Raw genomic sequence first — 23,399 nt, forward strand, 5'->3', positions numbered from 1 at the left:
CTTTTGCTTCTTCCTGGAAATGATGATGAATTTCTGAGCCTTTCGAGTGTGTGGCTTTTCCTAAAGTGCCAGTGAGACTGGGGTTGTACCTGCAATGTGAGGATTAGTGCCAGCACACGGTGTCAGTAGGAGTCAGGCTCAAAATAAACAAAGGGATTTGACGAGGGGGGAGTAAGAGAGTTGAGTTCCTTGCCAAAGGACGCTGTGCAGAAGAGATGTTTACATGACTGGAAAAGCAGAAGAAAGAGAGATCAGATGAGTACTAGACATGTTTACAGGACTGAATCGTTTCCATAGCACATAGCTTCCAACTGCTAGACACAGGTAAGTCCCTGCATTCCCCTTCAGGGAGCAGAGATGGTTTGTTTTTGTTGCTATGTTCCTTTACCACTATTCAATTTCCTTTAGAAAATCTCATGGTTTCTTTTGTGAGCTGCTGGCATAAAGGTTTCTTTGCCTTCAGTAACACAGCAATCTTTGCTTAGGAATAAAATCTCATTGCTTTTTGTCTTGACACCACATCTGCAGCAGTCTTGGAGGATTGTGCATTTTGCTTTTCCCATTATTTAAAAAAAAAAGTAAACATATCAACGCTAGGTATTTTGCCATCTGATGGCAGCTGTACTTTTCAGAAACCCCCTGTGCAAAAGTAGCACTCCTCACCCTTTTGGAACATGACACAATCCCCCCTCTGCCTTTCCTGAAACAGTGCAAATCTGCTGTAATGCCCGAGGCTTTCAGCGTGCTGCTGCACCTATGATCTACAAAGCATCTTGGAAAGCTGTAGCAGGGCATTATCCAGTTCTGCATGTCGAAATAATTAGGTGAGATAAAGGTGAAACTGGGAGGTCAGCATTCTGAGATATCCTTGTTTTTGCAAGCTTAAGTAATTTATTCTATTTTGTTCACAGGGCTTTCTGAGATAGTCTCTAAAACCACAGATAGCAAGTCCTAAACTAAAGGTACACTAAAGCTGTACCTTCTTTCTGCTTTTATTAAAAACCCTAGAGTCATATTATAAACCTGCAAGATGAAGTTCAAGGAGTTATTCTTGTCATCAAGAGCCTGAGGTGTACATTTTATAATAATATAATACTAATAGCCTATTCTACATTTTATATATATTATTTTTAAGAGAGAATTTTCATAGCTGCAGAATATGAGATGGAAAACAGGTGACTACATGCAAGTGCAATGCCAAGACATTTGTAGAAGTTGATTATTCCAAATATACATAGGCTATGACTAGCTGTTGTACCAGTCAAAGTCTGATGCAAAGCACAAAAACACACAGGAGGAAGAACAAAACTAGACACCTTCTTGTCAGGTGATGGCTACAAATTTGTGCTGCTGGGTTTTTTTGACCTGCAGTGCCTGCTGCTTTGATGGTGGGTTGGTTTTAAGTGGATAGTTGTTTTGCCATAGGCTTAGTGAGTGACTGTTGGTGGATGGGTCACAAGTGGGAATTTAATTTCAAGGTCCAAACTGAGCAGAAAATCCATGGGACAACAAGCGACACCACAGGGTCTAAAACATGCAGTCTGTGGGATCACACTGTACGTGTGGTAGCCTCCAGCATATCATCAACTGAAAGGCAGACAGAAGGTCCCCAGGGAAAAGAATTGTCCAGGTACTTGTGTTAGGTTCTGAAGGAAAAAAGTTGTGCTAATACCATTCAAAGAGAGAATTTTCAGCCAAGAGGACTCAATTCACCTCCTTCTTTTGTGAACATGAGAGACATCTGCTGTCTCAAGCCTGGCAAGAAAGAATAAAGCACATGGAGTTCATGACATGATGCTGAGCAGGGACTCCATCTTCCCTTTATTCTAGATTTAGGTGGCACACTGGTTTCTCTAATCATTTGCAAATGTTCAGTCACATCTGCCCACACCCAAGCTGGTACCCTCAGGCTCTCTTTCTAGTTGAAGGAGGCAATAGGCATGGCTGCAGACTGCCTTCTCTCTTCCCAACATATGCAGTTGAAAGAGTTCAAATTGGCCTGTTCTGTGTAGGAGGAAAGCCATGATGAGTGATAAAGAAAAGCTGAGATGAATGATGATCTCTGTTGGGGATTTTAACATCAGCAACTTCTAAAGTGAGGTGATGTGAAGCCTGCACAAGAGATTGCGTATTGTTCCAGGCGAAAAAGAGTTTTCCTTTCACTTTTATTATTAGCAAGAGCAATTTGTATAAAACGCATTTTGCTCTCCATTATAGCCGGACTGTGCACAGGGAGCTCAGGCTTCAGTGGCAATGCTCCCCTGCAGCCCTCAGCCTGATGCTGCTAACAATAAACATCTTCTTTTGTTCATGACATCTCCCAGGGAAACATGGAAAGGTGTCATATCACAGACTTCTGGGCCCCATTTTTATATAATTAACTGGTTTGCCACCTAAAATGCTGTAATTAAGCTTTCATGTGTAAAGCAGGAACATATGCTACTGTCAAAGGAATGTGAATGAGACAAGTCAGGCATTTCACATTAATTTAACTATACCACTATTAACTCTCTTCCACTTGTTAGTGGTGACCAAAGGCAGAGAGTAGTGGTGGTGGCTGTTGCTTGCATATAAACATGGCAGGGCTCTCAGTGAGGTGCACTGTACTGAGGACTAACAACATGACTTACCTTAAATGTAGGAGTTGTTTCTGTCAGTGTGACTATCTCAGTGATGCAGGGAAATTTTCTGTTACAGGCCAGTACTGCATGCCTGAGTTAGTTGTGGATGGACGGGAGAAGTGTGCTAATAGACTTTGTTTTTATAAGAATACTAGGTTGTGGATTTCAAGTTCACCAAGTCTCTGAGTATAACAGTACTCTTCAAGGAGTCATAGCATGGGCTGAGGCATTGGCCCACTGTCCACCACGTTATATAATCGTTAATCTGTCCCTGAAATAAGTGTGACCTATGCCAATATGCCCATGCACAGTTTGTGGGGTGACAAAACAGCCAACACAGAGGCTTTGTGTCCTGCGACATGGCCTTCAAAATTGCTTGCCCTTTGCTTTGCTCCCAGTTGGCTCAGCCATTGACTGGAATGCTGCCTTGTAGACCATGTGTTTTCTGCTGAGGGGTCTTTATGATTGTGGCTCATTTAAGGAAAATTAGAATTGTACACAATCCTGACTCCTGCATGACATAAGAAATTTGATTACAGGATCATTTTTGCTGGTTAAAATTTCAGGCAGTAATTCAACTCTCCTATCCAGCATGATATTTATTGGACTGGCAACAAGAAAATTATAATTATACTAAAAAACTGCACAGATTGGAGCTGGAAGCAATGAGACAATAAAGCCCCACAGTATCAGCTGTATAGCTGCCTCCAGGCTAGAACTGCACTTTGAGTCATCCTATTTAGGAGCTGTCTCCAGCACTCACTGAAGTCAACAGGAGCCTTTGATTTCTTCTCAGTAGGTGCTGGATCAGACTGTTACAGTCTCCTTTTAAAGTCTAAGAACAAGGGGGCAGAAGGCAAGCTTCGTGAGCCACATTGTACCAATGAAATAATATCACTTTAAGAAGAAACATGCTCCTTGGAGAAACATAAAATTTGCAGGAGGATGAGAGTTCAGGGCACTGCAATTACTACATAATAGTAAAATTTCATCAGTGAGCAAGGACAAAGCTGAATTTCTGGGGTAATGCTTGATGTGCAGCATGGGAGAGGTTTGTCAAAAACAAAATCCATGGTTGGAAAATAGGCAGCATTTAGAAATAAAAACCACAGCAATTAGCAGTGCAGTTTGCATGCAAGGGGCTTGAAGTTAAAAATGTATTATATACTCATCTAAAACTTTATGGTACTTTGAGATATATCTGCTGTATATATGGTGGAACACACCAATCATTTGGCAAAAAATTGCCCAAAAGTTCAGTGAATGAATTAGTTAGTTAGAGCATTATCCATTTCTTTCTGAAGGCCAGTCACAAAGGGGTCAAGTTGTTCTGCCAGGAAAATGTCCTAAGGGGCATATTTTATTTTACCTTTGTCAGCACATTGGAGAGGATTTTGCTCAAGTCACCTTTGTATATTTTATTCATTAGGGCATGATCCTGAAAGGCTACACTCACCCTTTGATCAGAGTAATTTCATGCAGCCTGAGGATGACGAGTACTTGCGAGGACATGCTGGGGACCTCACAGGATTAGGTTTTGGGCACCTGTGTTCATATACTGGACTTCTGAGCTGAAAATGGGGCAGGTTAATAATTTCAGGCAAGGTGCTGAAGCTGCTAATCAAAGCACCAGTGTAAAAGGTATAAGATGAACATTGAGTCTTCTTGGTTTTATCTAATTAAAAGCAATTTTAACTTTAATATAGGTTTGTGTATTTAGTATTAAAGATATTGGAGATGGAAATGGAAGAAATGATCCTGCACAGCCTGTTTCATGAAAGACTTAATTTGTTCTTGCCTGCTGATTTTGATGCTCTACCTAGGTGCTATTCAATTTTAACTGTTTATTAGATAATGGAAAGATTTACTGTTGCACAGCCCTTCTGCGAAAAATAAAAACATCTAATGTCTCCTTGGGGATTTGGTAATCAAAGAATAGAAAATTGTATTCTGGAGCCAAAGTTAATGAGAGCTCATTCTGCTCCTTCTGGACAAGAGTGTCCCATGTCCCATGCTGAGGGGACAGGGAGAAAACTGGCTCTTCCAGCCATTGTCCAGAGGCTTGAGCAATTAATCTGTGGTGTGGGGTTTCAGGCTGGAATCCATTACATCCCAAGTGAAAAAAATTCTCATACTGCCATGGTTACTGTTCCTTCTGATTCTCCACCATGTCAGTGGATTCCAGGATGGAGATGAAGACAGGGATTTGGTTATCTTGTCATGATGCTGCAGCACAAAAAGGCAAGGTGCCACCTTGCAGGAAAGGTTCCACCTTCCACATGGCAGGAAAGTTTTTCTGTCCAAGTGTTTTTAATGCAGTGCCTGGGCACCTTGGAGATAAATTTGTCCATAACCAACTCCTTCCCCTTCTAAAGGGGTGGAAATCTCTCACCTCATTTTTCATTTCAAACCACTTTTTGTGGTTCCTCTACCTCAGTGGTTGTCTTTCAGGAGCAGTGCTGATGGGTTGTGCTCTGAGATTCATTACTGAAGAAGTCGTGAGTGAAATTGATGGGTCTTACATTCCACTATCAAGGTGACTTGTTTGACTGGACTGCTCTGCTTTTCTATCCATTAGCAGAAAGTACCCTTCATTAGGAAGGAATTAGATCAACAGACTGCATAATTGCCATTTCTGTCTTAGTTAATGGAAAGAGTCGTGTTGCACTCCATGTTTTCAACTATATGCAACAACCCTCACATTAAAATGCAACAAATTAAACAGAGCTTTTACAAAAGCCTCTTTTTTAACTAACAGTTATAGACTGCAAAGTTTAAAATGGCTTGCTTTGGACAGAAAATTTCAATTAAGGGCTAAACTATATATAAGAAGGCAAAATAATTGAGAATTTAAGCTCCTTCTGTGCAGCTTGCATGGAGTCATTAGACTTGGAGAGTGGGTGTAATAGCTGTCTTTAGGAGGCATAAGGAATATGTGCACATTCTGGTGCTGTTTTGACACCTGAATAATTTAGAAGACTGTCTTTTTTAATTGTACTTAATGTGTGGCTCTAGAACCATGGGGTCTTTTTATGGTGATCCCATGATTTGAGGCCACATTTGCTGGCCATGCTTCCTGTGCCTTTCCACAGTCTGAAACACTGGGAGGGCAGAGTGGCATCTGTGCTGCCTTCACTGCGCCAGCCAGGGCAGCTGCCAAGAGCAGCATTGTCTGGCACAGCCATAGGGAAGGGTATGGCCACCGTGTGGACTCCCCTCTCTCCTCATGCTCTTCTTTTTGCTACCAAAGTGAAGAGGAGCAGAGCTGGGGCTTGGATTTAAGATGAAAATATTCTCAGGTTTTATGGTAGCGCATATTTATCTCTGCCAGACTTTTCCTTCCTTTGATTCATTTGAGGGCTTCAAGAACTAACAGCCCAACAGCATTGCTTACTCTGAAGATATTCTGATATATGTCTTTGAAAAGACACCTGTGGCCATACCAACTCTGGATCACCCACCATCATTTCCTTCATGACCTTTATAGATGTCAGATGAGACTGGGTTTTTCCCCCCCTAGTTCTTTCATTCTGCACTGAATGCAATTTCAGGTCCCAGAAGTGAAATCAGGCAGCACATTAATCAACTCTTCTCCCCAGTCTCTGCACTTCTGTCTTTCCATAGTTTATTTTTTCTGACTAATGTAACACAGATTTAAAAATAGGGGTACATTATCCTCCCAAAATACATACAATTCTGGTATCAGCAGTGGAATAAGCTCATTTAGATTAAAGGAACCATTTTCTTTCTGTGGAATGAAATACCTTATCTGCCTGTTTGGGTTACATTTCAAGTGTTATGCCTCCTACGGCATATAGGGCTGATGTTGCATGCAAGTCATCTGCTTAGTGTCCTTCTGGTATGCTGCTAGAACACATTTCCCTTAACAATTCTTCAGTGTATGCCTTTGCATGGATCACAAAAAAGAAAAAGCTGCATTATGGAAGAAGCACAGAGGAGTTTAAATGTACCCAGCTAACATATGAAACTTAATGGCTACCTCTGCAGCTGGGAGGGAGAGAAAAATTGTGCCTGAACACCTCTTGTTTATTTTGTACTGCTGTCAGAGTGACCAGAATCAAACATGTTTTTACAGTGAGGTGTAGAGCCCTGTTCTAAATACTATACTTCACCTAGAACACACAATAGTTCAATAGAGAAAATGTGTTTGGAAAGGAAGAAAATGTGTTTGCTTCTTGTGTTAAAAAAACACAAACCAAGTTCATTAGTTGGTGCTGTAGTTAATTTAACAGCAGATGGTAATTTTAGAATTTCTTAGATATAGGAATCTTGGCATAAAATTAAATTGAAAAATTGATAAAGTGCAGTTTGTCTAATTCATTTTATTTAATAAACTAGGCAATAGTTCCTCAAACTTTCAAGAGAAGTTATTTTTCTGCTGCAGTTCAGTTGTGTAGAACCCATACATCACATAAAAAAAAATAGAAAATGGTATAGTAATGCTTTATTTCATTCTGGAGAAAGCAATGTTGTCATGTAATTGCTTTTTTGCTGAGCTCTTTCACTTGACCCTGCTTGCTTATTATAATGTTTTAGGTGCCATAGCTTGGGGTTTATTGACCCCTGCTTGTTGCCCATTTATTTTATAGTTACTGAGTATTGTAAGGCTTGGAAAGATTAGTGTAAAAATTATAATTTGGTCCTACTCATTAGAAATGGTTGTGGAAAAAGTGTTAGCAGTAAATGTCGTCCTTCTCAGCTTTTATTATAAAAGCCTGAAGGGCTGCAACACCTCCAGCTGGTCAGCATTAACTCGTGCAATTCTGGAGAATGTGACTTTGGATGGGTCAGGCTGAGGAATGGTTGTATGAGGGAAAACAAAGAAAACTTTGTGCTGGAGGAAAAATATTTGTAGCAACTGCATCTGAGACATTTTTTCCTACATGTGGTCCTTTCAGTCTCTGAAGCAGTAGTGTTGCCATAATAATTGGGAACTAAAAATAAGTATTTTCATGTTGCTGGTCCATGCCTCTTCAATGAAGCGCCCGATCCAGAGCACTATCACATCTCATGGCAGTCACCAGGTGCTGGCACTGTTGGACTTGTTTGCAATGAAAGCACTTCCTCCACTTTTGCTTCTGGGCTTACACACACTGGGGTATTACCCACAACCTGTGAGTCAGGTGTCAAGCTTGGCTGTGTGCAGCTTGAAGAGGCTGCTGCAAACATTCCTGCCTTGCTAAGGTCAAAACATTAGAATATTTCATACAAATTTATACTACCACAAACAATACAGTGTCTACCGGAAGTAAAAGTTGATGTAGTAATCAAAATTCTTTTACTGAGCAAAATGAAAAGTCATCCAAAATGCATATGAAGTATCAAAAAGATGTGTTAGACCTTTACAGTTGTACTGGCAAGAAAAGTCATGGATTTTTGTGCCTTCTGTCTCCTGCTCAGGTAGGGAAGGAGCCCTGCAAGATTACTTCAAATGCTTTTATCTGAGTAGTCGTGTTTGACTAAATCAGGAAGCTCTTTTTATAAGGACTTAATTTTCAGGTGTGAATTATAGAGAGGGTGTGGCACAGTACGTGAAACCTTTGTCCATTTCTAACAGAAGTGGTTCGTGGCTCAATACCTGCTAAAAATGACTAACACATACCAATAAAGGTCTACCCTAAGTATTCTGAGATGGAATTAACTTTAAATTTTAAACTGAATAAATGAATTAATTTTTAAATTTAATTAAAGCAATTTACTCTATATAATTTACAAGCCGAGTTTTATACATTAATAAAAACATAAAATCATAGAAATCAATGCAGCTATAATACTTTCAAAGTTTTTTTTTTCTCTGAACTCATTAGGCAATACTAGCATTTTTCATATCAAAAACATCCTGTGTATGAGTTTGTGTCTAATGGAAATTAAAGCAAGATAAAACATAGAAAGAAAGCCTACTGTGTACTTCAACTGGACCATGTACTTTAGCTCTGAGTAGATTAAGTTATGATGGTACAAAGAAGCACAAAAGGAGGAAAAAATCTCGATGCTGTATTTACATGTATTCTAAGAAGTTGCACAGCTTTTTATTTGCCTTGTTACAGAAATAAAACCTCTGCAAATTACCTTGATGGCTGCTTGAAAGGATTAATTCAGAAACACAATACCTTAGAAGGAATATAAGCCCTGGAATACCTTTCTAAAAGCTTCCCAAACTGTAAAAAAATGTAGCTTAAATTCTGTGATTTAAAGATAAATATTTATTTTAAAGGCTTCTAGCAGCATTTTGTTCATTGCGAAATTCAGTAGATACTTTTGTAACTTTTCTTTGCTTGATCAGCTACGCAGTAGCATCCTGAACTGTCAGTTTTCTGAGGTGGAGTTTCACCCATTAATTCAAATGAACAAGTTTACAGAGTTCATGAAAATAATTTTTACTTCCACCTACACACCACCTACACTACCATCCTCCAAATGTAGGAAGAACATCCTAATATTTAAAGTATGGCTCTCTACTTTTAGCCCTTTTATTTTAGCACATCCCCAGCAACTGAAGAGATCCAGTGTACTGCTAACTTTTATTCCCCTTGAACAGGTATTTTCTTTGTGTTTGAAATGTCGTTTTATGTAGTCAATCATATTGGACTTTTTAGACAGTAATTTTTACTGCACCCTGTAAATAGGGGTAGTAAGTGTTAATACTGGAGGTGCAGAAGACCTTAGTAGAACAATTCTCAATCACTGTATTTTGAGTTATACATTCAAGACATATTTCAAGTTACCAAAGGAGTCTTTTGTTTGCAGGGGGAGCCATGCCCATTGTTTGCAAGGGGAGCTGAAGAAATGTCTGTCTTACAGGCCTGCTCTGAATCCTTCCCTGATTTGTGTTTATACCTCTCTTTTTTCAGCAAAGGCGGGAAATGTAATTAGTGTATAATGACAGCTACAACAGTCCCAGAAACAGGAGATTGATTCCCACCACGGCTGAAAACCCCCCTTTGCCATGTGTGTAATCAGGCCCAGTTTTTGAGTTCTAATTAACTTTATTAATGTTTAGTGCAGGAAGTACAAAGGCAACTTAAACAAGGATATAAAAAGCACTGGAGCATTGAAACACGGGTTTCATGTAACTGACTCTTATTGAAAGACATATTTTTCAGCATTTTGTAAAGAAAAATAAAGTAATTTAGAAGAATGATATTAGATTCTTAATACACTCTTATATTAAGGAAGCTTTAAATAACAGAGCAAAGAGACTAACAATAGCTCCCTACTTGGTAACACTGGTAGCAACTCTTTCTGATGTGCAATTAATAAATACGATAGCGAACACGCAACCCTGTACAGTGACAGTGGGATAAAAGAGATGCAATCACTTGCAAGACTCCTGTTATGCCAGCAGTAAGACTTTATGGGCTACTGGAAAATGAGTTTGTGAAAAACCAATTGAAAAAATCTTCTCCATTACATGTTCCTTTTATAGAAACATATTAATTCTCATGTGAAAAGATAAAATATTACACTGGTAAATAACTGTGAAGACATTTTCCCCCACTAAGGACACAATTGCAAAATATTGCAATCAAAGCAATTGTATATATTATTTTGATATAATAATCACAATTTTAAAGCAGCGATATATTAATTACACATAAAGTATATTATTTGCATAGATTTTTTGTTTACTGCCCATGGATTACCATTTGGTAAATACATCTATAATTCATCAAGCTTTGGTGCTCTTTGATGAGCTCAAACTGGAATATGGCTGATACTGTATATTACTGTAATTGAACAGGACACTATAATGATACATTTTTGGTGCTTTAGCCTCCTAAATATAAAAATTACAGTAGAAAATATAAGAATACCTTTTTTGTTATTTATTGACCCTATTCCCAGGCATGATGATTTAACAATACTTAAAAGATATTCCTATTTTCAGAAGCACACAAAACAGATGGTTAGCAGCCTGTCCACTAGAAAGATTGTGCTTTGGAACAATTTAGTATTTATCTTCTTCTGATACTTTTCATATGATTTTTAAGTAAAAACATATAATAAAAAACAATCTTGCAGTTATCCAAAACTATAGTATTGTTTTCTATAGTCTTGCAAACAAAGATTAGAAGCAGATCCTTCATCCACATAGAAGTCAGGAAGTCAGAAATATGTAACATCAAAAATAGAAAATTATTATTTCTTTAAAGATGTAGTGTAGGCTATTGTTTTTAACTTTTATTTAATCTGTTATATGATTATTCTATAGTGCTCGAAGTCTTGCCAAGAGAGCTTCTACTTCTGGAATGGCTTCTCCCTTAGGAGGGGACCCGATACGATCCATTTTCTTCTCTTTGCCACCTTCTCCATGACAGGATTCCTTTCTCCCAACAGCCCTGTTCAACACCTTAGAACTTGTTTCCACATCATATGTAACTTCTTTGGTGACTGGGCTTCTTGTCGAGTTTAAAGTGATACTGTGGTGTGAACACGGCTTCTCTGGCTGTCCTTTCTGGTTCTCTGCAGAGACAAATCAAACAAACCTTGTTTCATATTAAAATACTCAGTTTCAATATTCTGTAATATAAAAAGACCTCTTGATCAGAGAAATTTTACATGCAGATGATGTACTACAAGGAGTAATGAATGCCAAGGAGGTAAGACAAAATATATTATCCACTTCAAAAGCAGTGGACTGGGTCCCTTGGAAGGGATACAGACTTTACATGTCTTCATTAAATTAACATCCATATTTCTTACAAAATCATGGATATAGCATTACAGGATCCCCCTTTCTTACGGGAGTCAAAGAGGTACCTAGCCCCTCTCAGTGTCTTCCAGGTTTTACCTCATTAATTACATTTCCTACATACTTTTTAATTGTTCAAATTTTAAAATGTATTCAAAAGTCTATTTTAATTTAATTATTAATTTAATTGTTATACCTTTTCTTTCCTTAGGGAACTTTTAGGCAGCTAAATAATTTCAAGAAATTGCATAATTCACTATTTTTTGCTAAACATCACTGGCATTGCCTGTCACACAAAGTTGCACTCAGTTAATATCCAGGCAGGAGTTTTGCAGGTTTGGCATGTATTAATAGACAGATTTCTTTTTCTGTCACTCCCCATGCCCCTTCCAGATCAAGTGACTGTTTTCCAAACCAGCATATGAGTCGCTTCTCTCATAGATCTCAAACTTTTTAAAAACAGGCCTACTCAATATTCATGTAACCTTGAGCAAGGCTTGAAAATGCCTTCAACACACTTGACATGACATTTAAAGTTTTTTGGTTATTCGCTGAAAGATGTTCCATCATCCCAATAGTAATGACTTTGGAGCACAGGCAGTCACTCATGACAGTGTGTTTTATGTGAGTGCTGAAAATTCCTACCGAAAACAGCTTGTACATTAAAAGGCAGCTGCTGAAGATATTTACTGCACTGTCATTCCCTGACCAGGGGCTCTTGGTGATGGATGAGGATTTTACACACTTTCTTGGACAATCTCAGCGAATTTTGTAAGTACGATCACCTTTTGGGAGGTGGAAAGAAAATAAATACCTCCTTTCCATCATCTTCTAAATCACATAAGCAATTCTTAATTAAAATTTCTTAAGACAAATTTGACACTTAGCTGAAAAACGTATTTTTTTTTTCACTGTGGAAAATAATTTGACCTTGAATATGCAGCAGCAGTGTTCCTGAATCACAGGAGGCCAATGACTGGTTATGAACATAGCTTTATAATTACATGTAATAAACCCGTCATATATAATTAAAATATCCCCTGTATGTGCACTCTTAAATGTCCCATTCTACTTAAATGTTTATGCTTATTGATTCTGAACACATATTTGCAAGCAGATAAAAGTGTGCTACCTGTGTCAATATACAAACTACCAGCTGCACCACAGACCTTCCTGTTTACATTCATCTAGGGGCAGCAGGAAAAATACTTGGTGTTTAAAAATCAACACTTTTAAGTATAAGAAAACCCACTGTCGTATCATCATCAGAGGTGAAGCATAATTCTTGGATTTTAAAAAAAGTGTAAAAGAAATTAGGCACTGAAAGTAAGCTTCTCAAATGCACCAGCAACAAAATTTTAACTATTTTTCACTTGAGCAGTGTTCACCCAAAAATGTGAGGATGAATTAGGTGTGTTGAATTAGACTGTATAACAGACATGGCGAACTCTTATTAACTGAGGCCTCAAAGTAAAATCCAGCAGTAAAATCCCGCAGTTTCTCATAGTGTACACAGGGCAGAGTAGAGGTGCCTTAGAGTGAGACTTACAACTGCAGCCTAAGCAGGGAGCTGCTGCAAGCTAGCTATTAATAAGTAGTAGCTCATGGGATCTGTCTAAACTCCTTCACTGCTTTGAAACGCAGTAAGTAATTGAGGCTTTCACTTCAGTGTGTCCCACAAATTGCTGCCTACAATCTGGAATTGTTGTGTAGGGATAGGACAGAGTAAAGCTGAAGACAGCTGTGCCTTTTTTTTCCCTTTAAAACAACAGCAGTTGTGAATTTCTAGGCACCGACTAATAAGTGCAACACTTAACTCGAATGACCAACCTTTCCCTTCACTCTGAAGGGTCCTGAAAAAAATGAAAAAATGGCATTAGGAAAGTGCCTTAAACAGTGTTTTGTTTATGTGAGTAGTTTTTGTTTTATCTCCCTGATTATGTCAAGATTCACCAGAAAAATCACAAAGTCACGGTAGTGATTAGCAGCATTCCTTAATAATGAGAATACTTTGGTCTCAGACATGTTACAAATAATATTGAGCAGCTAGAGTAAATGAAAAAAAATAGTACTTGGACACATATTTTATCTAAATCCAGTATTATCATCTCGAAGTTGTTATTTAGCTGCTTTCTAAATCAGGTGGCATCTTTACTGCTTATGTTCTTCAGTCAAGGAGGAACTTCACAGAGCATTGCTATGCCTAAGTGCAAGTCCAGTATTAGCAGATGTGGAGGTAGATAGTGCCCTGCTTAGCAAATTGGCTGTTGTGAATTTCATTCAGAAACACTGAACTTTGCTAGGCTTGGCTCAGAAAGCATACACATTTACTTACAGCCCTAGATTTCACTTCACAAGTGTGCATGCAAAGAAATAACCACTGTATTACTTAAGGTATATGTGCCACTTGTGGCATTCTTAACAGAGCAAAAGATGACTTTTCTTGAAATCAAAGTGCATAACTAGTAAAATTACCACTATCAAGGTAAAAAGTCTCACTAATTCCTCAGTTTTTCATTTTACAGACAACAGAAATTAATTTGTGTTAAATTCAAACTCTTAAGCACTCTATACTGCTTCACACACTGATTCAAAATTCACTTGCATTGGTGTTTTGGTACCACATCCATTCCACTGCCTTGACTTGGGATTGTAACCTCACCTCCCTCAAATCCTGTGCTATAGTGGTGAAACTAAATAAGTTAATTTTCAATCTGTCAGTGTTGAGGTGAGTGGTTTAAAAAAACCAGTGCATCTTACATGTGAATTCAGAACTACATGGCCGCAAACTGCTGCAGGTTAGCACGCAGCTTTGACCACAAATGTGGAAAAATCAGACTTCTTTAGTTCCGTATGATAAAGACTATAAAGCATATAGTTATTTACTTGCAAAAAAAGCCAGAAGTCAAGATTACCTGACAAAGTAAGTACAAGAATAAACAGCCATTAATTTACTGCTATTAGACATTAAAACCTTGAACCAGAGTAATGAAGTTCTGGAATTCACATATATACATGTGAAAGCAGGAAACCATAACCAGTCATAAGCATGAACTTGATCTGTTTCTGAAGACAGTATTTGATACGGCTGCCCAAACAGCCAGGACATGGCTTAGTCACATTGGCCACCTATGCTGCCAGAAAAAGGGAACACACAGAAAATCCACAAACCATACTGGTCTTTAACAGACTTTCCTAAAATGTTTTGGACCATTACATCATAGACATACATAAATTTGTTTTCTGCTTTTGACAATAAACTATATTTGAAAAAAAATGTATTTACTCACATGTATTGGTTCAAATACACTTCTAAAGAACTGAATATAATTAAACACACAGAAGGTTAAACAAAGACTACTCATGAAAAGGCACTTCTGCATGAATTCCTGTTAAGAAGAAAGCTTACATTTCTGGAGATGCACTATTTGTCCACCTACTGTAGCAAGGCGCACCTTCCGGCAGTAGCAAGACAAAAAGAAATCAGACATTAAAAATCACTGGATAAAGACAGAACTTATTAATTTCCTGTATATACTGGAAGTAGTTGAGACAAGTTTCTACTGTTTGGTCACTTTGAACAATCGAAATTTGTCATTCACCCATATCATAACAATCATTATGCAGATTAAAAAAAAAAATCAATCATTTTGAATTAATTATTAAGATTTCTAAATGCTCAGGTGATAACCTATAATAGTTTTGACTTTACTGCTAGTGAATGCTCCTAAGCACGGGTTAGGCAGAGATCATATTGTCTACTACAAAAGTCTCAGTGTCCAGATTCCATGATATTTAAATCTTTTCTTTCCCTTGTTCAATATTGAACTTCTGTGGGTCCTCCAGACCTATTCAAATGCAGTTTTTGCAGATATTAATTGTTTGAACATTGCTGTTAATCAAAACCATTTCCAAGCCATATTCACAAAACCTAGAGACAAATAGTTACTATCATCTAGATACAAGACTTATAACTGCAATGCTCTGGAAATTCAGGTGGCAGAAAATTGTGCTTAAAATAGCTGTCCACAGTTGAAATGATGTCCAAACACAGCACAACTTATAACAGTATGTTTATAACCTATTAAAGGATACATCATATTCAGAAAAAGGAAATTGTGCCCTAGTATCTGAACAAAAAAAAGATCAGTAGTATGAGACTTGCCTGCTGTGAACTTGGGGAAAAAAATATGATCAGTTGGAGATTTTAAAATCCTACACAATAGTGTTATATATTACCTTTAATATGGAACAGAAATGATTGCAAGAGACTCACCAAAGTTGAGATAGATTTTTTTTTAAACAACTAATAAATATTTAATATTAAAAAGGATGCTGAAAAGCTTTATTTCATCACAGTTTCTCAGTAAAAGTCTTGATACTAAGGACATATTTTGGTTTTATGTAAATACTTGTAGACTGATTGAAAAATAAAGTTGCAAATACAATAAAGAGAACAGCACTGCGTGGCATTATATGCTCGTATTACAGTCATACATCTAAATGTAGGGCATGACAAAACTGTAACATAGAAAGAACAATTGCAGTTACAACCTCATTACATCTCTTACCAAGTTAACAAGGAAAAATGCTCAAAAACCCAGTGGAATATTTCTGATCTCGCTGACTTGTGCCTCACATGCTACTTCATATTCCTGAAGCTATGTCTATGCCAACATTTTCTAAAGCCCACCCATACTGACATTACTGGAAATGCAAATTATTTTTACATTTTAAGTCATGACTTGTCATTTAAGTCATGTCCTAGACAATACTCTGAAGGACTGTCCCCATACCAAAGGGTATGGAGAGTCATAACTCTTACCACTGGGTCCCCAGTTTGGTGCCATAGTTTGTCTCTGGTTCCTCATCCCTGATGCATGGAACTGAAATTCTCAAAAAGCAACACCATGGTGATGCTGTACTCATGTATTTTCCCAGCAAAACATCAGGGGAAAAGATCCTTCTCAAAGCTAGCCTTTTCCCTCAGAACCAGAATTAAGACATAATATGAAAGACTGCTATAGCTAGAAGGTCCATCTGTATTACATAAGATCATTCATGAAAAAATAGGATAGCTTCTTTCTGGATGGTTTAATGGAAAATATTTTAAATACATTTATTGATTTCATGTTTTTGCAACAATATCTCTGACTGACAAGGGTAGGCTTGAAGAATGTCCCTGTTAAAAGGAGTACTGTGTGTTGCTATGACTTATTTCAGCTTGAACCTGCAGCTTCAACCCTAATCCATAAAGGAGTGTGAACTGTACTCAAAAGACCTTTGCTTGATAAGCAATTTCTTACACCTTTGTATTTCATACTTAATGCTCACGACTCTACTGATCTTAAGCAGGCAATAACTCATGAGACATGAAAAAGTGTTACTGATATTTGGAACATTTCTTTTTAAACTATGCACATATCATTTAATATTTGCTGCTGTTCTTGAGTGTTGCATTAAAAAGGTGTGAAACACAAGGAAGAAACACTATCAGTAAGCTCAATTTAGATGAGACAGTTTTCAGAAAGAGTGAATATAGGGGGTTTATGTGCATTTCAAAGGCAAGAAATGAGTACATCAACACACAGTGTGACTAATACAGAGAATTTATAGAAACTAAATTTCAAAAGACAGTCAATTACAAACTGTGAGCAAAGAAATTTTTGACAAGAGGAACTATGCTGGACCAGCTCCCTTTTACTTGGCCCCAAAGTAAAGCCTTTAAAAATTCTTTTAATCCCTTTCCTCCCTATATTTTCTCAAAGACTACTTTAAGTTCCTGCTAATCACTCCATTCAAAGTTTTAACTATCTTTTCTGAAGACACTTCGCAATTGCAATGAGTTTGAACCAATTTCTCTGTTTAAACTAATATATTCTCACCTGTGATAAGACAATGACTTTTTTTTACAAGAAATGCAACTTTCATTTACTAGGATTTTAACAAAAGTCTTGAGCACCTGTCAAGATGATAAGAGAACAAAAATGTGGAGATCAAGCTGCTGACAGAAATCACCCAAGGTCAGTAAGAGAAGAATCCTCTGCAGGTGTCTTCTAAGACAACTGTTTCAGACTAAGGAGTTTGGCATCCTTCCTATTTCACCCTGAATTACAGTTGATTTTCAGTGTCTTTTAATGCATTTTTCCCCAAAAGAAGGCACATTTGGCAGTTTCTAGGAAAACTGCAAAATGGAAATTTCCTAAACAGAAATCTACTTTGTGGTCATTAACGATTTTTAGAGCACATGCTTTGAAATATTCTTGAAAAACTAAATTCTAAGTCTCTTAATTTCAAAACTGATAAATCATAAGTCATAACTTTAGTATTAATAACTAATAAATTCATCTTCTTATTTGTCAGACAAAGGCAGTTAAAAGGTAAATATTGATCTACATGAATACCAGAGGCATGGGGTCTTCAGACCCCAGAAGGCAGAAACAATCCACAGCCTATGTGTTTATAGGATTTCTCTCAAGGTACAAATAGGACAAACATCAACTTTTTCTCTTAAGTCAAAAAGTAGCAGGGAAATGACAATAAAACTGGAAGTTAACATATTTTACAGTATTTTAAAGTCCTGAAATGTAGTTTATTACTTGTTTTATTTTGTTCACAGGTATATTGCAGCTTGCATTCCAAACTGTCTTTAGAGTTAACAGTCAAAAATGATGAATGTCTAAGTCAGTGACCTGTGACAAGATACACAGAGGTCCATAGTCTAATGCTACCCTCTTCAGCTGATGATAGTTAATGTAGATCACACACACTAAAATGCTTTCCAGCAGCAGACACATTTAGTCTCCAAACCTATCTGCAAACCAGCTCCCTATAGATGAATTCTGCTTTCAAGGTGCACTTTGATAAAAAAACTTCAGGAATATGCATAAAGACTGCTGTCATCAAAGGAAAGCCACTAGCAGATGCAATAGGGAATGATAAGCAACATGCTGATGGAAAATAACTGAAATGGAAAAGAAACACAATTTTGTCTTCTTTTACCAACCGTTGAGGAAAAACACAGTAGGAAGCCTCCTTCCTTTGGAAAATAAAACCCACAACAAATCCAAACAACAAAGTAAATCTTAAAGACTGACCTTATATTTATGAGATTCTTCTCACCGCAGTTCTAAATGTTATTGCTTCTGTTGACTATATACTATTTAGCATACACATGAGAAAAAAACCCAGACAAACAAGCAAAACCCACAAAACCCCACAAAAAACATGCCCCATTCCTGGAGAGGTTCAAGGCCAGGCTGGATTTGGTTCTGAGCAACCTGATCTAGTGGGTGGTGTCCATCCCCATGGTGTGGGTGTTGGAATTAGATGACCTTTAAGGCCAATTCTGACCCAAACCACTCTATGATTTTATGTCTTGTGATGCTTGTATCCCCAGTGGTCTGTTCTGTTTATGCTGGATATTAAGTTTTGCACCTTTAAGTTTGGTTCAAGAGCGAAGGGGCAGAGAAGAAGCGTGCAGTTTGTTTTCAGACGCTGCACTCACTCCTCCACATTCCTGCTCCCAGACTGTGCTGTCTGCAGCATAAACAGAGGGACAGAGCTCTCCTTTGCTCATAGTTAGTTTTTTGCTAGCTGAGGCAGAGAAGTTCCCTGGACTGTGGGTTTTTTTTCTTTTTCTTGGAACTGTTCAAACCTGCTCTGGACTGAAAACCCAGAAAAACACTGGGAGCTCACACCTGTGTCCCACCAGGGCCCAGGATGTGGCATTTCCAGCACAGGAGGGACTGATAAGAGACTGAGTGAGCCAAGCTACAGCCCATGACAAGGACTTTCTAAATTTGCCATCTCTTCAGAACAGTGAGAGGTTTTATTGTTTCATTTTATTCATTTTTCTACATTTGTGAGAACTTTGCTTGTTAAAAAACAGGTTTTTTCCACTTTTGTCGAAGGAGATTCATGTCTCCAAAACTGGTAGGGGGAGGGGTCACTTGAATTTGCTTTCTAAAGGGACCCCTTCAGAAGTTTCCTTCCAAATTTGCCTTAAACCAGGACATGTATCTATTGCTAGCAACTTCCTTAAAAGTTTGACACTATTAATATTTCTTATCCACTACTCTTGATATCAAATGTTTACAAGATATTCCCTAGCTATTCCAGTTGCTTCTACAAATCCATACAATTTTTACTTCTTATTTTTTATCCCAAACTTCCATTCCCAGGTTTATACCAGCAATGAGAGTACTGGTAGATTGAACTGATTTAAGTTTGACTACAAATACTTTGTTATATCAGATCAAACCAACGAGAAAAACCATCTTTCTGTCATCATCTGCTGCTCTTTTCTCCTAAGGAATCAAACTACTTCTGAGCTAAAGGGAGATAGATCTACAGAGTCCTGGAAATACTTTTGGGAACAGCATAAAGAGGAGAGGCAAGAGCTGAAAGTACATTAGGTGGGTATTAGTTTTAACAGTTGAATAGAAACACAGTCTCCTCACATTGCTGTAAGAGGCACAGGACCAACGTCCTGGGGTAGCTCTTGCCCACACAGGTCACAGTCACAGTGGGCTGTCATTGACTATTATTCAAAAGATTGCAAGAATAGCATATGGCTCTCAGGCTGCTCTAACTTTAAATGTTTTTAAAAGAGGTCTCTGGAAGAAGAGCAACAGAGAGCACTACATGCTGTTAATGCTATGACAGGTTAGAGTGTAGTGATTTACTAACCTGGACAAGTATTTATGAGAACTCTGAATTCTAATCTGTGCTTCTTTATAGCATGGGTGCTTTTTAAGAGAACAGAAGCAGACCTGACTGTGAAGTTTAACTTGTGTAAACTAACATCCAAGATTGCCTTCATGAATACACTGGATGGAAATGAAATGAAGCTGAATCATCCTAGTTCATGTAACTTTCATATTATTATTATGGTCCTTACTTTCCTCTGACAAAGCTCTGCAGAAAATAATTGATAGCATGCTAATGAGCAGATTGTAACTGTGGAGCAGGAAATAGTACATATTCAAGAAGATTCCTGTGCAAAAGTAAATATTGGAAATAAAGGCAGAGGAAAAGTTATTCATCTCTCTCTCACTCTACAAGGTTGCATAAATATATTCCTTTGATAATTCTCTCTCTCTTTATATGATGCTCTAATTAATTCTATGTGCTTTCACCTAATTATTCCCTCTCTTTGGGATGGCCTTGTTCATGTGTGGAGAGAGATGGAACAAAAAAAAATGTTTCTACTCTGCACATGATCCAGCCATATGTGTATTTGACACTAACAACTGTACTCTGCAAGTGTGACAAACTGCTCTGAAAAGGGACACTGATTTCAACAGTCTCTGAAAGAGGAATTATTATTTAAAAATGGCTTTTACCAACTCCTCCAAATACCACTGAATTATCACAAGACAAATTCAAGCTACATTATCATGGGTAATTAATCCGGTCATTGTGAATTCAAAATGCCGTGTTTAACATCACTAATGGTATGCACTTTTTATGCAATGAACATATTTACTGCCCTATATTTGACCAGTTAAACTCTTAGCAGCCACTTTGGTATGTTAAAAACAACAGAAGTTAACTGTAGTAATTCCTCCTTCTATTCCTAATCAACTGCACTCAAATACTATTTAGTAATCACCAGCTAACAAAGGTTAATCTTACCACATAGGAGGAGTTTTTTTTTTAAATTTTCAAAAATCTAAAATGCAACACACCTTTGCACATACAGAAAAAAAACCTCTTTCTCATGGAGGGACTTAAAATATTACATAGAATATGGAAAACTGAACTACTGAAACTCTGAAGCCTTTATATTCACTGAGAAAACAAGGCAGAAGGCAATAAGACCTCCCAAGCCACGGAAACAGAGATTTAACATAGACTTAAACATAGACTTGTTTTTCTTTTGTCTGTTTTGACTTATGATGCAGTCTTGCAAATGAGTTTAGCACAAAAGGTGATATTAAAAACAAATGGTTAGAGATCATCATGGTATATTAATTATGCAAAAGAACCCAAACCGAATTTAATCAGAAACAGGAGACTCCAAACAGGAAAAATTGTCTCTCTCTTTTTTTCTTTTTTTTTTGACAGAGACGGTTAAGAAAACATTTATGGTAATGCCAGAGCATCTGCTGATTAAAGTCAAAGCTGCAGGACGCCAGCATTAAATCACTGAACCATCTTGACAGCTTCTGGGTACTTGAATTTCATTCTAATAATAAATTGCTGTGAAATTTACACAAATCGGAAAATTAGACAGAAAACGTTTACAAAGACCATAGGTAAGAACATATAAAGCAGATATCAAATTGATTTGCATCTGAAAGAAACAGAGCTAAAATAAATGTTTGGCACCCAGACATTTCAGAGCTGAATTTAATTGGTAAATCTCTAAAAGACTAAGTGCTTTAAGAACAAAATATAATTTTATCATTCATTTCCTAATGATTTTGACCTATCTCTTTTGTTCGGAATTGTTAGCATGCTTGTTTGTTTAGCATAAACACAGATGAGCCATTTGAACGCAGCCTGCAACATTTAAAATCAATTTTTAATTCCTGACACCTGAGGATTCCACACAGAACAATATACCTCATTGTAAAGCTTTAATTGGTGCATCTATGTGCTGCAGAGAGTGATTACTTGAATAATAAGTATGAGACTTGTGATCTGGTTGCTAAGCAAATGTGAGAAAGAGGAAAAAGTCCAAGAAACGATGTAACAATGAATCAAGGTGCAATGACAGGATAATTATTCTGTGAACTGTCATGTTGAAGGACTCTCAGAACATTGACCTGCACTTGATCACATATCAGAAGATTGCCTGAGGGGTAATTAAAATAATAATACACAAGCTCAGACACTCACAAAGAAAAAAACATATGCTTAACTTATTTCTCTGTAGCATGCATGGTCAAATACATTCTCATGTTAAATGTAAATGCTTGAACAGTGCAAGAATTCAGAGAACAACATATTATAGCAAAGACCACTGAAGTTTATCTGAACTATCATGAATGCTTTTCTTTCTTCAATTACTCTGGGCATTCAACTAAATATTATTCATACTATGACACACAAAAGCATAAAATCTGTGAAGGGGTTTTTTGAATGAGGTTGGGAAAAATGTAGTCCTTTTAAGATATGCTTCAGGTTGTAAGGGAACATGTTCAAAAAGAACTTTTCCTCCTTTCCCTGAGATTTTATTGCTGAGCGTGACATCATATGGTAGAGCATCAGTTAGCCATGTCAGCTATCCCCTCCCAACCTCTTTCCCACCCTGAGCCTCCTGGCTCTGTGCTTTTGTGTGTGGACAGACAGAAAGCCATGACACCATGCAAGCACAGCTCAGCAACAGGCGAAACACTGGTCTGGTGGCATCACCAGTCACTAAGATAAAGCACAGCAGCTTATGGGCTGCCATGGAGAACATAAAGGCCAACCCTGGCACCCCCAGTAAAACCAGAGATGGTGTAACAACTCTATGCCATTGCATACATGAATTTGATGGAAGCTGTTCACACGACAGATTTCAGACTTTAAAGACAAACTTTTACACAATTCCAGTTTTTCCTGTTTAGGCTTTTGTTTAGTTGTTTACTGTATCAGTTTATATTGCCATGCACCCCACTGCAAACCTAGACAATTTATATTGCCATGCACCCCACTGCAAACCTAGACTTTAGTTCCAAGCTCATAAATGATCACATCTAAGCAATGACAATTTCTTCTCAAATGGTGATGTGCAGATGCTTCTGCTAGTAAACCAGCCATTGTTTAGGGGTGAGCTTTGCTAATTGTGTGGAATCACTAGTGTTTCCTACTTTGCAACTGTACTGACTACGGATGCCAACCTGGTGTAGACAAAAAAACCTCAACCCATTAAACAACTTATTTCCAGAACCAAATTAGTCTGTGATGGAAATCACTTGACTGTTCAGAAATCTCCTCAATTTCTCCCTCCATTATTCCATACATAGCTGAAGAAACTAGAAGACAGCCATGGGAAGTTCTGTGGATACTCTTCGAAGACTTAAGACCACTCAAAAAACTTGAAAACATTTTTTTAGGACATAAGATGCACA

General features: G+C 37.6%; 1 protein-coding gene and 1 long non-coding RNA gene across 2 annotated transcripts in view; one reads left to right on the forward strand and one right to left on the reverse strand.

Moving 5' to 3' along the window:
• Nucleotides 1–212: 212 nt before the first annotated feature.
• On the forward strand, nt 213–21,582 carry LOC136571090 (uncharacterized). Its single transcript, XR_010785635.1, has 4 exons — nt 213–324; nt 17,273–17,357; nt 19,649–19,751; nt 21,406–21,582. It is a non-coding gene; the product is annotated as an uncharacterized lncRNA (long non-coding RNA).
• Nucleotides 9,609–23,399, reverse strand: part of DIAPH3 (diaphanous related formin 3) — a 213,752-nt gene continuing 199,961 nt past the window's right edge. The window contains exon 28 of the mRNA XM_066571453.1: nt 9,609–11,105. Within this exon, the coding sequence (XP_066427550.1) occupies nt 10,849–11,105 (257 nt within the window). The 3' untranslated portion in view covers nt 9,609–10,848. The remainder of the gene's footprint in view (nt 11,106–23,399) is intronic.

The sequence above is a fragment of the Molothrus aeneus genome, chromosome 2 (assembly GCF_037042795.1).
Source record: "Molothrus aeneus isolate 106 chromosome 2, BPBGC_Maene_1.0, whole genome shotgun sequence".
NCBI classification, from domain to species: Eukaryota; Metazoa; Chordata; class Aves; order Passeriformes; family Icteridae; genus Molothrus; species Molothrus aeneus.